The sequence below is a fragment of the Chelonia mydas genome, chromosome 20, assembly GCF_015237465.2.
Source record: "Chelonia mydas isolate rCheMyd1 chromosome 20, rCheMyd1.pri.v2, whole genome shotgun sequence".
NCBI classification, from domain to species: Eukaryota; Metazoa; Chordata; order Testudines; family Cheloniidae; genus Chelonia; species Chelonia mydas.
The window spans coordinates 5,483,889-5,495,670 of NC_051260.2; the positions used below are offsets into that span (position 1 = coordinate 5,483,889).

The following is an 11,782-nucleotide window of genomic DNA, read 5'->3' on the forward strand; positions in this document are numbered from 1 at the left end:
GCTGTATAAACCTGAGTTACCAGAGTGTGTAAACCTGGGTTACCAGGGTTGGCCCCGGGGCAGGGGGAATGTTTCCCTCTGCAGAGACAGGATTCGCTTCCCCCTGCCCAGGAACTGGGACATGCACCAAATGCTTCCTCACCATGGCAATGCAAGAAATACCCCCATCTCACGGGGTGCACTGTCTAAATAGAGCACCTGGGGAAACTGAGGCATACAGACAGCAGTGAGTCGCTCATGGTCAACCAGCAGAGCCGGGAATAGAACCCAGGTCTCCTGCGGGCACAGCTGCTGCTCCCACCGCTAGCCCACACTGCTTCGGAACAGCCAGGCTGAGAGGGAACGCCCAAAGCGTGTGATCCGACTGGCAACAATAGCAGCTTCCTAGTCATGTGGCCCTTCCAGCCCCAGCCCCAGCCGGGGTAGATCAGTGTCGCTGGGTTGGAGTCAGTGGGGCCAGATCCCTGTAGGGTGTAAATGGGCGTCACTGCGTTGGAGTCAGTGGGGTCAGATCCCTGTAGGGTGTAAATGGGCGTTGCTGGGTTGCAGTCAGCGGGGCCAGATCCCTGTATGGTGTAAATGGGCGTCACTGCGTTGGAGTCAGTGGGGCCAGATTCCTGTATGATGTAAATGGGCGTCGCTGGGTTGGAGTCAGTGGGGTCAGATCCCTGTAGGGTGTAAATGGGCCTCACTGCGTTGGAGTCAGTGGGGTCAGATCCCCGTATGATGTAAATGGGCATTGCTGTGGAGTCAGTGGGGTCAGATCCCCATATGGTGTAGGTGGGCGTATCTCCATCGGGGTCAGGCCAGAGCCCCACCTGGTACAGATCAGCCTAGCCCCACCGAAGTCAATGGCACCATGCCAGTTTACACTGGCCAGGGATCTGGCCCATAGGGTTGATTTGGTGATCTCTGTTTTAAAGAGGAGTGTCCCAAATGTGGGGGGTGTTTGGGCTGGGTCAGACCCCCAGGGCCAAATGCCCCCCCAACCGTGTGGTTCCCACACACGCTCCCAGCTACAGACTCTGAGCCAGGGTCAGGGCTGGTCACTCGGGGCCGTGTCCTCACCCCCCACCTCCACCCCCTCTCCGGCAGCCGTGCGGAACGACAGGAACAAGAAGAAGAAGGACGTGAAGGAGGAGGTGGTGGTGGACAGCTACGAAATGACTCCCGAGCTGGAGGAGTTGATCCAGAAAGTCAGCAAGGCCCACCAGGAGACCTTCCCCTCGCTGTGCCAGCTGGGCAAATACACCACGGTGAGCCCCCTGCACATGGCACTGCCCCTCTCCCCCAGCCCACCTGGGAACCCCCTTCTGCCTTCCCTGCTTCCGTCACTGGAGCGTGCCTCCGGGTCCCTGCACCCCGAGCCCCAGGGCTCAGCCTGTGGGAATAACAGAGCCGCCTTCTACCACCCCGGGCTGCCCACTGCTGTCACAAGGGGGAGCTGTTCTCAGCCAGGCTGCTCGGCGCCCCACAGTGCGCAATCCCCAGGGAGTGCAGAGCCGGGATTCTGCACAATGGCCACCAGGTGGCACTGGTGCCCCTTACAGACCCAGGTTCTGTGCCGGGCTCTGGCATGGAGACGGGGGCGGGGCACCCAGATGCCATGCCCGACCCAGTGAGGAGTGGGGGTCAGTGTGCCCAGTTCCAGCCCTGGCTGGAAGAAGGGGTCAGGGCACCCGGTTCCATGCCTGGCCCAGCAAGGAGAGAGGGTCGGGGCATCCAGGTTCTGTGCCCAGCCCAGTGAGGACAAGGGGTCAGGGTGGCCGGTTCCGGCCCCGGCTGGAAGAAGGGGTCGGGGTGCCCGGTTCCGTGCCTAGCCCAGTGAGGACGGGGTCAGGGTGGCCAGTTCCGTGCCCGGCCCCGGCTGGGAGAGGGGGTTGGGGTCCCAGCCTCCATGCCCGGACCTGACTGGGAGAAGGGGTTGGGGCGCCCGGTTCCATGCCTGGCCCAGTGAGGAGAGAGGGTTGGGGTGCCCAGGTTCCATGCCCGGCCCCAGCTGGGACAGGAGGTCGGGGTGCCTGGTTCCGTGCCTGGCCCTGACGGGAAGAATGGGTCGGGGCACCCAGGATCCATACCTGGCCCAGCGCGGAGAAAGGGTCGGGGTGCCTAGTTCCAGGCCTGGCCCTGGCAGGGAGAGGAGGTCGGGGTGCCAGGTTCCGTGCCCGGCCCCGGCTGGGTAATCTCCCAGCAGCCGCAGGTCACCCTCTGGCTCTTAGTTGCAGAGGGTAGGAGACGATCCCCACCTAGGCCCTGTGGTGCAGCACTAACCCCCCTCCCCCGTTCCCTCCCCCAGAACTCCAGCGCCGATCACCGGGTTCAGCTGGACCTGGGGCTATGGGACAAGTTTAGCGAACTGGCCACCAAGTGCATCATCAAGATCGTGGAGTTTGCCAAGCGCCTGCCGGGTTTCACCACCCTCAGCATCGCCGACCAGATCACCCTGCTCAAGGCAGCCTGCCTGGACATCCTGGTGAGGAGCAGCCTGGGGTTTAGTGGGGGACTCAGCTGCCTAGAGTCTCTTCTTCCTTGGCCCGTGGCTTGGTGAGACCCTGGGCCCCTGCCCAGCCCAGGGCTCAACAGGCTTTGCCCACTGTGTGGGGAGGAGCTGGCCCAGTGGGTCCCGGCGCTCACCCCACATCCCATCCCTGGCAGATGCTGCGGATCTGTACGCGCTACACACCAGAGCAGGACACCATGACCTTCTCGGACGGGCTGACCCTGAACCGCACCCAGATGCACAACGCCGGCTTCGGGCCCCTCACCGACCTGGTGTTCGCCTTCGCTGGGCAACTGCTACCCCTGGAGATGGATGACACCGAGACGGGGCTGCTCAGTGCCATCTGCCTCATCTGCGGAGGTACCAGGGGGGGCTGGGCACACTGACGCCATCACAGCTGCTGCAGCCCTGGCCTCTCCAGCAGGGGGCGCTGTAGGAGGTGGGGCAGGAGCACTGGCCATGGGAGGAGCTCCTGGCTACATCAGCCAGGCCTCTCCCAGCAGAGGGCGCTGTGGGAGTGCTGGCCATGGGGGTTTGAGGGGGCTGGGTATGGGGCTGTGACAACCAACGTGTGTGTGCCCCACAGATCGGATGGACCTGGAGGAGCCAGAGAAGGTGGACAAGCTACAGGAGCCGTTGCTGGAAGCGTTGAAAATCTACGCCCGCCGTCGCAGACCCAGCAAGCCATACATGTTCCCCCGCATGCTGATGAAAATCACCGATCTGCGAGGCATCAGCACCAAAGGTGCGGGCTGTCCGCTGGGCACTGCTGGGGAGGAAGCTCGCAGCGCTGGTGCTTCCTGACACTGCTGGGGTGGAGGCTTATGGCACCAGTGTCCTTGGGGTACTGATAGGGCACTGCTGGGGGGAAGCTCCCAGCACCCGTCTCCCACCTGGTACTGACAGGGCATTGCTGGGGGGAAGCTCCCAGCACCCATCTCCCACCTGGTACTGACAGGGCACTGCTGGGGTGAAGCTCACAGCACGTGTCTCCCATCTGGTACTGACAGGGCACTGCTGTGGGGAAGCTCACAGCCTCCTGCAGTGCCGGCTCACTGCTCCTTTCTTCTCCCCACCCCCATCGCAGGTGCGGAGCGAGCCATCACCCTGAAGATGGAGATCCCTGGCCCCATGCCCCCCCTTATCCGGGAGATGCTGGAAAACCCCGAAATGTTCGAGGATGACTCGTCGCAGCCGCCCCCATCGGCAGAGCCCCCCAGCTCTGAGGAGAGCCCTGCCGAGAGCAAGAGCCCCGAGGAGACCCCCTAGCACCCTGGGGAGTGGGGGGTGGGGACTGGGAGAAGCCCCATCCTCAGGCACCCCACCCCCTGTCCAACACCCAGCTGGTTCGAACAAGCCACAGCTGCCTTCAATCTGCCCCCCATTCCCGGGGGGGGCAGGCATGGGCTGGGGGGCAGCTAATGGAGATTGTCTGTGTGCTGCCTCAGAGGTGTAGCTCTTGCCTTAACCTTCTCTCGGGGGGGGGGGGGGGCAGTCTGGAGCCTCTTTTTCTCCCCCCCCCAAGCTTTTTTGTTTTCCAAAGTCTGACTCCAAGCCAAAAAATCTAGTGGGGGCAAGGCCGGGCCAGGGAGCTGCCTGCCTGGGGTGGGGGGCAGATCCCTGGAAATGGACCGAGAGGGGTTCAGCGGAGCCCCCCACTCTGTCCCAGCACTGCAATTGCCCGTCCGGCAGGGGGCGCCCTGGAGCCAGAGAGAGAGACTTGGAAGTGAGCCTGGGCTGGGATGTCGGGGTGTCGCCCCCCCCCCCCCCACTCTGCATCCCCAACGATGCTGCCTCCAGATTCCCGACTCATGATCAGTCAAGACCCTGCCTCCTAAACGGACGTTCCCGGCTGGAACCCAGGCATCCGGGACAACTGATGCAGATCTCTGAAGCGGCGGCTTGCTGGGGAACAGGCGGGGATCGGAGCAGCCCCCGCCAGCCCGTGGAAAGCCCAGAACACCTGGGCGTGTTGGGAAAGGAGGCTGAGCTGGGGGGGCGCGGGGGACTTTGCCCCAGCATGGATGCTGCCCGTCACCCAGTGTCCTGCAGGTTTCGGGGGACGCGGATCTCAGAGGGGGGCGGCGAGGTCCAAGTTTGGGAGGTTTATTTTATTTTATGTCTTTGTTGTATAACGTGCTAATGGTTTGGGATCACTCCTTGGCGGTGGGGGATGAGGGGTCACTGTCCCGTCTCCTGGGGGCTCTGCTGGGATGGGGGGGGCCCCAGAGGCAGGGGGCCGGGGCTGCAGGGCTGTATCTGGTTTTGCTTTTGATGCTGTTCAGGTTTGGTATAGTTGGGGCGTCTTTTGCTCTTGACTCCCCCCCACCCACCCATAACCTCCAGTTCCAACCCTGCCCCTGTGATCCCCCACTCCTGATTCCCTACCCCTAACCCCCCACGTGGCTTCCCATAGCCTGACTAACCCATTTCCCCCTAACCTTCCCCTTCAGTCCTGACCCCGCCCCCACAATCCCCCTCCCCAGCCTCACCCCTTGGTGCTGATGATTTTGGGAACACAACACTAGAGACCAAAGATGCGGGGGGTGTCCATGGGGGCAGGGATTGGAGGGCAGGAGCTGGTGGGGTCACATGGGGACAGGGAGCTGCCACCTTCCCAGGGACTCAGCCCCCCCTACCCCAACAAGGCTGCTTTATGATGTATCCATGGGGAACATCCCCCCCATGCCCCTCGGAAATGGGCACCATCGGGCACTGCCAGCTGGGACCCTGCTCCCTGCCGGGGGTGAGGGGAGCACCCTAACCCTTTGCACAGCAGCCTGGAATGCGGCCCCAGGGGGCAGCACTGGGGGGGGGCCCTTTGCACATCATCCCCAGCCGCTTTGGGCCCCAACTGCTCTACAGCACCCCCTATGGACCAAAGTAGATAGCACCTCTACCCTGACTCCCCCTATAATCCCCCCTAGGGCCAGTGTTGTCCCCAAAACCTCCACTCCAATCCTTGCCCTGGAGAAAATATTGTCACCCACACACACCCATTCAGAGTCGTCCCCCAGCTGGGCGGGGGCAGGGGGGGAGCGGTGGCGGTTGAATCTGCCCTCCCCACCCAATGCACACAGCCCCTGTAGGCTCCCCCTCCCCTCAGCACCCCCAGATGTAGGGGAAGGAGCCCTGCAGGGTCGCTGATCTGTTACACTACAAGATGGGGCGGGGGAATCGCCCTCTCCTAAGGCCCCTGTTGGTCCTGGGGCTGCAGTTCCAGACTCCTGCAGCAGGGGGCACTGCCACCCTCACAAGCAGGTTCTGCATCGTGGGGGGAGGGGTTGGCCTCGTAGCATGGGGGGGGCAAGGGAGGTGCCCAGACTTTGCCACCTTTGCCAGGTGTCCCATGCCTATGAGCCCGGCCGGGGTTGGGGGGCCTGCAGGGGCAGGGTGAGCTGTAGCCATGTGCTGCCCTCTACAGCCCCCAGCCTGACAGCACTTTCCCTGTGTTATTTATTGGCCTATCTTCATCCTGGGAAATGGACCCAATTGCCCCCTACCCCAACAGAGAGTGGGGCAGGGGGAGCCCCGGGGGTCCCGCCCTGGCATGAGACACAGCCCCATTCCCCCCCCCGCCCAAATCTCTGCTGCTCCCTGATCCTGTTGAGCTGCCAAAAAGAAATACCCCAGACCTTAAACCAAAGCCAAGGACCCTGTTACAGGGGGGATCTGGGAGGGGGGCTTTGCACCCCCCCGCACCCCTCGGTCATGTTTACAGCCAAGCGTTACATGGTATTTTAAAAGAAAAGCCCCTTTCCCATTGCCCACCCCCTTGGTGCCCAGCTCTCGCAGAGGGGACTTTTCTATTTTTGCAAAATAAAGTGATGGAAACTCAGCCCCGCCAGCTCCTGCTTTGGTGTGTGGGGCACCCCCACCTGGCCGTCCCAGCCCGTCAGCACCCACCCGGCTGCGGCCTGATGGGATGGGTGGCGCTGGCCTAGCGTCAGGAGGCACCAGGCTGTCTCTGCTCCAAAGGACTCCTGGGTGGAGATGATGCAGCTGCCTCGGGTGGGGCGTGGGGGCTGTTTATACAGGGTTCCCTTGCCCGGTGCTGAGATGCAGCTGCCTCTGGGGTGAAGCTATTTAACAGCCTACAAGTAACGCTGCACAAATCCTGCCTCATAAAACACCCCTGTGGACGCTGCAGGCGGGGAGAAGGCTCCATGGCTGGGCCTCCCAGGAACACAGCTAGGCTGGATTTGGAGGTCTAATCTACCGGGGGGGGGGGGGGGGGGGGGGGTACCCCCAGCCCCGCCCGGGTTCGATGTTGACACAAGAAAGGAGCACCCCCTCATGGGTCCTAGTGCTGGCTGAGCCTGGCCATTAGCACTGTGGTAAGACACAGACGCGCCAACCCAGTTCAGGGCCCCGATGTGCCACGCACTGCCCAGAGCAAGAGACGTTCCCTGCCCGGTGGAGCCCAGAATCCAGCTAGACAAAGGGAGCGAGGGGAAACTGAGGCACAGCAGGAGAGTGACGTGGCAGAGGCAGGAATAGAACCCAGGTGTCCTGGCCCTGCCCTGCCTTCCTGAATGCGGATGGTTCTGCAGTAATGACCCCCCCACCCACACACCCCGGCAATAGCCCTCGCTCCACCCCTCCGCTTTGGGCTCTCCCAGCCACGCCCCATCGCCCCACACTGGAGAGCTCCCTGGCAGGGGCTGGGCCCGTCCACACACCGCGACATGCTGCAAACAGCCCTAGCTTTGCTTTGGCCCCAGGGTGCAGGGCCAGAGGGTGGGGGCTGCTGCATCAGCCGTGGGAACAGTCCCAGCAGCTCTGCCCAGCCCGCCATGCAACACCCAGCTTGGCAAGGGGGGACCCTGCTGCAGTCCCCGGAACCGGGAACTCTGGAGATGCAAGAGGAGCAGCTGTGGGGAGCAGGGGGCAGGACTGATGTGGACAGATGTGGGGCTGATGAGCCCCCCCCACACACTTTTTTTAAACTTGCCAGTGGCTCCGAATTCTGAGAACAGCTGCGCCCCCCTCCCCCCCCCACTCTGCTGGTGCCCCTCACTCCTGACCCGCAGCCCCCCGCCTGCTCTCCCAGCCCTGCCCTCCCCAATTCTGCTGGTGCCCCTCGCTCCTGACCTGCAGGCCCCCACCTGCTCTCCCAGCCCGGCCCCCCTCCCAGCTCTGCTGGTGCCCCTCGCTCCTGACCCGCAGCCCCCCACCTGCTCTCCCAGCCCTGCCCCCCTCCCAGCTCTGCTGGTGCCCCTCATTCCTGACCTGCAGCCCCCTGCCAGCCCTGCCCCCCTCTCAGCTCTGCTGGTGCCCCTCGCTCCTGACCCGCAGCCCCCCGCCTGCTCTCCCAACCCTGCCCTCCCCAGCTCTGCTGGTGCCCCTCGCTCCTGACCTGCAGCCCCCCACCTGCTCTCCCAGCCCTGCCCCCCTCCCAGCTCTGCTGGTGCCCCTCATTCCTGACCCGCAGCCCCCCGCCTGCTCTCCCAGCTCTGCCCCCCTCCCAGCTCTGCTGGTGCCCCTCACTCCTGACCCGCAGCCCCCCGCCTGCTCTCCCAGCCCTGCCCCCCTCCCAGCTCTGCTGGTGCCCCTCACTCCTGACCCGCAGCCCCCCGCCTACTCTCCCAGCCCTGCCCCCCTCCCAGCTCTGCTGGTGCCCCTCACTCCTGACCCGCAGCCCCCCGCCTGCTCTCCCAGCCCTGGGCTCCCCGGCGGCCAATGCCATCTCGAGCTGGCAGTGGGTCGGGCTGGATCTGGCTGATGCTAGAGGCCTCCTGCCTCCTAGCTAATAAACGCCATGGGGCTAACGCAGCTGCCCCTGCCAACCCAGCGCAGCCACCAGAGGCCAGACCCCGGCTGGAGCGGGGCGGGGAAGACCCCGATGACATCGCTCCCTGGTCCAGGTCAGATCTCAGCGGCTGCCATTTCTGGTCTTGCAGTGACCCCTGCCGGCCACTGGGGGTCGCCATTCCCCAGCTTTGTGCGGCCCCGTTGCTTTTTGCTTCACTCCCCCCGTGCTCCCACCGGCCTGGGCCAGCAGGGGGCAGCAGAGGGCGGCAGCTCCGCGTGGGGGGGGGTGGAGGTAGGTTCTAAACACTCGACGCTGGGGGGTTATTGGTTAAGGGGGAGGAGAGCGGGGGGGGACACAACCTCCGTCCCTCTGTAGTGATGGAGGGAGCAGAGAAAAGGAGGGGTGGAGACAGCCCCCTTGAAGCACAGCGCCCCCTACTGAGCCCCCCAGCACAGCACCCCCTACCGAGCCGAGCCCCCGCTCCCTGCAGCATGGGACCCCCTACTGAGCCCCCCCAGCACAGCACCCCCTACTGACCCCCCCCATTCCCTGCAGCCAGGGACCCCCTACTGAGCCCCCCAGCCCAGCTCCCCCTACTGAACCCCCCCCGCTCCCTGCAGCCAGGGACCCCCGACTGAGCCCCCCCAGCCCAGCTCCCCCTACTGACCCCCCCCATTCCCTGCAGCCAGGGACCCCCGACTGAGCCCCCCAGCCCAGCTCCCCCCACTGAACCCACCCCACTCCCTGCAGCATGGTGCCCCCTACTGAGCCCCCCCAGCCCAGCTCCCCCTACTGAGCCCCCCCCATTCCCTGCAGCCAGGGACCCCCGACTGAGCCCCCCCAGCCCAGCTCCCCCTACTGAGCCCCCCCCCGTTCCCTGCAGCCAGGGACCCCCGACTGAGCCCCCCAGCCCAGCTCCCCCTACTGAACCCCCCCCGCTCCCTGCAGCCAGGGACCCCCGACTGAGCCCCCCCCGCCCAGCTCCCCCTACTGAACCCCCCCCCCGCTCCCTGCAGCCAGGGACCCCCGACTGAGCCCCCCCAGCCCAGCTCCCCCCACTGAACCCACCCCACTCCCTGCAGCATGGTGCCCCCTACTGAGCCCCCCCAGCCCAGCTCCCCCTACTGACCCCCCCATTCCCTGCAGCCAGGGACCCCCGACTGAGCCCCCCAGCCCAGCTCCCCCTACTGAACCCCCCCCGCTCCCTGCAGCCAGGGACCCCCGACTGAGCCCCCCCCGCCCAGCTCCCCCTACTGAACCCCCCCCCCCCGCTCCCTGCAGCCAGGGACCCCCGACTGAGCCCCCCCAGCCCAGCTCCCCCTACTGACCCCCCCATTCCCTGCAGCCAGGGACCCCCGACTGAGCCCCCCCAGCCCAGCTCCCCCTACTGACCCCCCCATTCCCTGCAGCATGGTGCCCCCGACTGAGCCCCCCCAGCCCAGCTCCCCCCACTGAACCCCCCCTGCTCCCTGCAGCCAGGGACCCCCGACTGAGCCCCCCCAGCCCAGCTCCCCCTACTGACCCCCCCGTTCCCTGCAGCATGGTGCCCCCTACTGAGCCCCCCAGCCCAGCTCCCCCTACTGACCCCCCCCGCTCCCTGCAGCATGGGACCCCCGACTGAGCCCCCCCAGCCCAGCTCCCCCTACTGAACCCACCCCACTCCCTGCAGCATGGTGCCCCCTACTGAGCCCCCCCCGCTCCCTGCAGCATGGGACCCCCTACTGAGCCCCCCCAGCCCAGCTCCCCCTACTGACCCCCCCATTCCCTGCAGCATGGTGCCCCCTACTGAGCCCCCCCAGCCCAGCTCCCCCTACTGACCCCCCCCATTCCCTGCAGCACGGTGCCCCCTACTGAGCCCCCCCAGCCCAGCTCCCCCTACTGACCCCCCCGCTCCCTGCAGCAAGGGACCCCCGACTGAGCCCCCCCAGCCCAGCTCCCCCCACTGAACCCCCCCTGCTCCCTGCAGCATGGGACCCCCGACTGAGCCCCCCCAGCCCAGCTCCCCCTACTGACCCCCCCATTCCCTGCAGCATGGGACCCCCGACTGAGCCCCCCAGCCCAGCTCCCCCTACTGACCCCCCCATTCCCTGCAGCCAGGGACCCCCGACTGAGCCCCCCAGCCCAGCTCCCCCCACTGAACCCCCCCTGCTCCCTGCAGCCAGGGACCCCCGACTGAGCCCCCCAGCCCAGCTCCCCCTACTGACCCCCCCCATTCCCTGCAGCAAGGGACCCCCTACTGAGCCCCCCCAGCCCAGCTCCCCCTACTGACCCCCCCATTCCCTGCAGCCAGGGACCCCCGACTGAGCCCCCCAGCCCAGCTCCCCCCACTGAACCCACCCCACTCCCTGCAGCATGGTGCCCCCTACTGAGCCCCCCCAGCCCAGCTCCCCCTACTGACCCCCCCCCATTCCCTGCAGCCAGGGACCCCCGACTGAGCCCCCCAGCCCAGCTCCCCCCACTGAACCCCCCCTGCTCCCTGCAGCGTGGGACCCCCGACTGAGCCCCCCCAGCCCAGCTCCCCCTACTGACCCCCCCCCATTCCCTGCAGCCAGGGACCCCCGACTGAGCCCCCCCAGCCCAGCTCCCCCTACTGACCCCCCCCCATTCCCTGCAGCCAGGGACCCCCGACTGCGCCCCCCCAGCCCAGCTCCCCCTACTGACCCCCCCATTCCCTGCAGCCAGGGACCCCCGACTGAGCCCCCCCAGCCCAGCTCCCCCTACTGACCCCCCCCGTTCCCTGCAGCCAGGGACCCCCGACTGAGCCCCCCAGCCCAGCTCCCCCTACTGACCCCCCCTGCTCCCTGCAGCGTGGGACCCCCGACTGAGCCCCCCAGCCCAGCACCCCCTACTGAACCCCCCCTGCTCCCTGCAGCCAGGGACCCCCGACTGAGCCCCCCAGCCCAGCTCCCCCCTACTGAGCCTTCCCTCCCCCCCCGCAGCATGGTGCCCCCTACTGAGCCCCCCAGCCCAGCACCCCATAGCGCTGTGCTGGGGCATTGGGGGCCAGCACAAATTGCGAGGAGACAGCGCACCCTGCTGAGCCCATCCCCTGCTCCCTGGGATTTCCGGGGCGTCTCTCACCCATGTACTGACCAGGCCCCACCCTGCCTGGCCTGTGAGTGGTGCCAGATCTTAGTCCGGGGGGGCAGGAGGGGCAGGGTGCGGAGCCCCTTCCCCCCCCATGCTGCAGCCTCCCGTGCCCCTCCCAGCTGGCTCCATTCCTGCAGCCTGGAGGGTGGGTTCATGTATCTCTCCAAGCCGGGGGGGGGGGGGATGCAGGCGCGGGGTGGGGGGGCTGCTGCAGGAGGCAGTTAAAGCTGAAAAAACCCTCTGTGGCCACAGGGGTGGGAAGTTTTCTAAGAGCCAGAAACCAGCACAATGGGGGGGGAGGGGTTTCACTCAGCCTGAGCAGCTGCGACCTGCCCAGCCCCACACCTCCATGCCCTGCCCACATCCACAGCCCTCCCCCCCGCCCCCCGAGTCCTGCTCACAGCCCCCACCACGGCCATGCACATGCCCCACTCACA

At 66.2% G+C, this 11,782-nt stretch overlaps 1 protein-coding gene across 3 annotated transcripts in view; it reads left to right on the forward strand.

Moving 5' to 3' along the window:
- RARG (retinoic acid receptor gamma) overlaps positions 1-6,338 on the forward strand; it is a 63,718-nt gene extending 57,380 nt beyond the window's left edge. For all 3 annotated transcript variants that reach the window (XM_007058520.4, XM_027821013.3, XM_037883957.2), the window contains 5 exons: positions 1,096-1,256; positions 2,297-2,473; positions 2,656-2,860; positions 3,087-3,245; positions 3,588-6,338. In XM_007058520.4, the coding sequence (XP_007058582.2) occupies positions 1,096-1,256; positions 2,297-2,473; positions 2,656-2,860; positions 3,087-3,245; positions 3,588-3,769 (884 nt within the window). In that variant the 3' untranslated portion in view covers positions 3,770-6,338. The remainder of the gene's footprint in view (positions 1-1,095; positions 1,257-2,296; positions 2,474-2,655; positions 2,861-3,086; positions 3,246-3,587) is intronic.
- The last annotated feature ends 5,444 nt before the right edge of the window (positions 6,339-11,782 follow it).